At 47.4% G+C, this 4,576-nt stretch overlaps 1 protein-coding gene across 1 annotated transcript; it reads left to right on the forward strand.

Annotated features, from left to right (window-relative positions):
* Nucleotides 1-1,372: 1,372 nt before the first annotated feature.
* LOC145414402 (ribosome maturation protein SBDS-like) lies at nucleotides 1,373-2,446 on the forward strand. The gene is made up of 2 exons (XM_080283939.1): nucleotides 1,373-1,649; nucleotides 1,950-2,446. Exons 1-2 carry the CDS (start codon nucleotides 1,373-1,375, stop codon nucleotides 2,444-2,446), a joined length of 774 nt encoding a protein of 257 aa, XP_080140065.1.
* Nucleotides 2,447-4,576: the final 2,130 nt, after the last annotated feature.

The following is a 4,576-nucleotide window of genomic DNA, read 5'->3' on the forward strand; positions in this document are numbered from 1 at the left end:
TACCTCCTTCCCTCTCTCTGCCTTCTTTGCCTTCCCCATCTCTCTCCCCTCTTTCTCCTTATCGCCTCCCCTCTCTCTCCCCTCTTTCTCCTTACCTCCTCCCCTCTCTCTCCCCTCTTTCTTTACCTCCTACCCTCTCTCTCCCCTCTTTCTTTACCTCCTCCCCTCACTTCCCCTCTCAGTTTCCCTGCAAGCACTGGGATTGAAAACAAATATGACTACTAACGAAATCCATAGGAGGGTCAGTCGTGAGAGGGAGAAGAGGAGAGGAAGTAGAGAGAAGACAAACGAGGAGAGGAGAGAGAGAGAGAGAGAGAGAGAGAGAGAGAGAGAGAGAGAGAGAGAGAGAGAGAGAGAGAGAGAGAGAGAGATAATGGACTCCATGTTAAGATGAATTGCGACGGAGAGAATTAGGGAATTTGTTAAAAATAGAAATAAGCGAAGGATGCACGTAGAGAGAGAGAGAGAGAGAGAGAGAGAGAGAGAGAGAGAGAGAGAGAGAGAGAGAGATTGGATGGACTGACTGATTTTCAAGGAGGTGGCAACTCAGGTGTTTTAATTACAGGTAAAAGCAGGTGATTATATTCCCTTGAGAGAGCTTCAGGAGGCTCCGTAACACCTCTTCCTTAACGATTTACTTTTGGATATGCCTGGTTAATATACTTCGGTACGTTATTTAGGCGGAGTATGACGATCTTGGATTTATATAACAAAACAGGACAGTAAGGTGTAATAAGCAAAATAAATCGCTTAGGAAAGGTGTTAGAGAACTTCCTTATGGTTAGGGTAGATCAGGTATTCGAGCTAACGCCAGACGATTTTATTCAGGTGAGATTTTGTCCTAGGAGCGTGAGAGTAATAACGTGTTCGTGGGGGAAATAAATTGCTTTGGAATAGGCTGTTGGATAGGACAAGGATAGACACTAACTCACTTCCCGTCACTCCGAAAAAATGGATAATTGAATAAAACGAAAACAGTCGGGGGACTTCACACACACACACACACACACACACACACACACACACACACACACACACACACACACACACACACACACACACACGGTACCTGATCAGTGCAAAGGGGCGTTTTGGGATGATGTCAAACGTTAATTCTGCGACGTCTGCTCCACAATACATTTAATACACATATACACTAGATTCCTGCCTCTATACACCAGGATGAGACAGCCCCAGCATGTATTCAGTATGGACGGTGGGTACTAATATCAAAACGGTGACACGTGAAGGTGTGTGAGTCGCCAACTGTATCTCATAGGCAGATAGCCTGGTCTGGGAACGACCTTAACAGCTAACACCTTAAAATAAATATCAATAAAAGGCCAAACTAATAAAGGAGTAACAAAAGAGAATGTGTCAGACCAAAGGTAAAATTTTCGCGCCCAGCAACCAGGTCCGCCTGACCAACGTGGCGGTGGTCCGCCTGAAGATGGCGGGCCAGAGATTCGAGACGGCCTGCTACAAGACCAAGGTGGTCAGCTGGCGTCAGCAGGTGGAGAAGGACTTGGCCCAGGTGCTGCAGTGTGAGACGGTCTTCACCAACGTGGCCAAGGGCCAGGTGGCCAAGAAGGCTGAGTTCCTCAAAGGCTTCGGCACCGATGACCACAGGAAGGTCTGCCTGAAGGGCAGCCGCAGGTGTCCAGCCAGGAATGGAAGGCTAACCAAGAGCTGCAGGTTTCCAGCCAGGAGTGGAAGGCTAACCAAGAGCTGCAGGTTTCCAGCCAGGAGTGGAAGGCTAACCAAGAGCTGCAGGTTTCCAGCCAGGAATGGAAGGCTAACCAAGAGCTGCAGGTTTCCAGCCAGGAGTGGAAGGCTAACCAAGAGCTGCAGGTTTCCAGCCAGGAGTGGAAGGGTAACCAAGAGCTGCAGGTTTCCAGCAAGGAGAAGGCCGCTGCAGGTGTCCAGCCAGGAGTGGAAGGCTAACAAAGAGCTGCAGGTGTCCAGCCAGGAGCGGCAGGCCAAGGAAGAGGTGTCGCTCAGGGCCATCGCCTGTCCTGTGTCCAACCTGTGCATCAACCCTGAGACACAGACGCCCTATCCACCCACCGTCATCCAGCAGGCCATGAAGAACATCCACTTCTCCCTCAACCCCAACAAAAACAACAAGCAACAAGCTCTGGCCGTCATCCAGCAACTAGCTGAGGTCATCCTGATCCAGTGGGTGCAGAAGCGAGTGCGTGTCACCCTCCCGGCCAACCAGGCCACACGACTGCACGACAAGGTGGCCGCCCTCATTAACCTGGAGTCGCTGACCTTTGACCTTGACCTGCGCCTGGTGGGCACCATTAAGCCGGGCCATTTCCGGAGCATTGAGGAGGCCGTGATGGACCCCACTGGCGGCCTGGCCACGGTACAGGTGCTCAGCCTTAAAGATGACCGTCTTAAAGACCTGACGCAGCTGCCTGACCGATCCCTGGCAGAATGAGTCTGCCAGTCAGCGCAGGGAAGCCTTCACGCGGTGGCATTGTTGTGCAAGCTGGCTGGGGCAGCTGTGGCGGCGGCCATCCTTCCCATCCCTGCACCTCGCCGTGGGAAGGATCCCAGACCCACCTTGGTGGGGCGCTGCCTACCTCGAGGGGGCGCCACATACCTGCATGGTGTACCTGCTGCACCATACTGTACCTGTAGCACGAGCACAAAGAGGCAATTGCTTACCAGCGTTCGACGGGTCTTCTCGGCAAGGCGGGCGGGGTTTAAACAACTGATTTTTAAAGTTATCGTTGGTTACAAAAGCAGTATAATGGTAACCTGAAAAAAGACTACAAATATGTCAGTGCTGTACTTCCTTTTCTTCTTCTTCTTCTTCAGTTTTTGTAGTTTTTATTTTGGGTGTTTGTACTCCAATTGTTAAAAAAGTATTTGCCGTCAAAGTTCATACAGCCAAAACGTTCTGTGCTTCTTCGTATTTTCATCATTTGTATCCGGTTTCATATTTCTTAGTTCACTGTCACTGTACCAGGTTGATTTTATACATATTAATGGACCACTTCACTTACCTTCAAAAATTTTCAAAACAATCCTCAAAGAACTACAACACTATTTTTCTCTTCTTTATCTCGCTTTTATTCATTTATTTTTATCTTTATATTTTAGTCTCCTGTCATCCAAAATTTTCCCTTCTTTCTTGTTATTATTAATTTATTTTTCGTGTCATTTTTAATCTCTCATCTCCATGTTTCCTCTCCTTTCTTGCCTTTATCTTTTATTATTTTCTCAGCCTCTCTTCAATATACCTCTCATCCCTATTTTACGCCTCCTTTGTTGCTTTTATTTATCATTTTATTCATTTTATTTTTTTAGCCTTTCTTCAGTAAACCTTTAATGGCCTAATGGGCACTCTCTCCTCCCTCCTTTGACTCTCCATAAGCTTCTGTTTTACCTGCATCACTTAGGCGTTCCACCCATTTACTAATATTTTCATGCAAATCTGAAGAAGAAATAGTAGCAGCAGTAGTAGTAGTAGTGGTGGTGGTGGTGGTGGTGGTGGTGGTGGTGGTGGTCCTGATGGTGCAAAGATGGATGGGATGATGAATGGATGAAAGGATAGATGGATGGATGGATGGATGATGGATGGATGGATGGATGGACAGACAAACGGACAGACGGATGGATGGAGGAAGATTGGGAGGGAGACAAGGAAGGAAGGTTGGAGGCAAGGATGGATGGACAGAGGGATAAATAACCAATAAATAAATAAACATAAATAAATCACTAACGAGATGGTGAAACGGGATCACCTCAACCCAAGAAAGCCCATGCCAGTACAAATAACCTTAAGAAAACACAGCTTCCTTGAACTGCGTCTTAAACCGAAACTGGAAAAATATTGGTGAAGAGGTGAACAGGAAGAAATATTACTTCTTAAATAAAATACACTGTGATCGCGAAGTCAGAGGCCGGAGGGAAGGAGGGAAAAGTTTGGAGGGAGGGAGGGAGGGAAGGAGGGAAAAGTTTGGAGGGAGGGAGGGAGGGAAGGTGGGAGGAAGGGAGGGTGGGAGGGAGAAACTTTAGAGGGAGGAAGGGAGGGAAGGAGGCAAGGAAAAAGCCTGATGGGGGAAGGAATGGAGGGAGGGAGGGAAGGAAGGAAGGAAGGAAGGAAAAGTCTAAAGGGAGAAGAGGAGGGAGGACGGAAAAAACCTGAAGGGAGAAGGGAAGGAAGGAAGAAAGGAAAAAGCCTGAAGGGGGAGGATGGGAGGGAAGGAAGGAAGGAAGGAGGGAAGGAAGGAAGGAAACAACTCAGGGGAGCCTCATAAAACAAGGGGGTTTGGTACAGCCTTCCTTCACTCCTTTACTTCGAGAGCCATAAGCTGAAGAAAATCGTCTATAAAGCAGCATCAAAAATAAAAATAAAGATAACCTACTTAGAGAATTCTATGATTGACTTAAACACACACACACACACACACACACACACACACACACACACACACACACACACACACACACACAAACACAACATGACGGGAGAAAATGACAGAGGGATTAAAATTCTTACATAAACCTAAAAATACCTTATGTGTATGTATGTATGTATGTGCGTACGTGTATATGTCTG

This window comes from Coenobita brevimanus, chromosome 99 (genome assembly GCF_032717465.1).
Source record: "Coenobita brevimanus isolate Jiangsu-jjx chromosome 99, ASM3271746v2, whole genome shotgun sequence".
Lineage (NCBI taxonomy): Eukaryota > Metazoa > Arthropoda > Malacostraca > Decapoda > Coenobitidae > Coenobita > Coenobita brevimanus.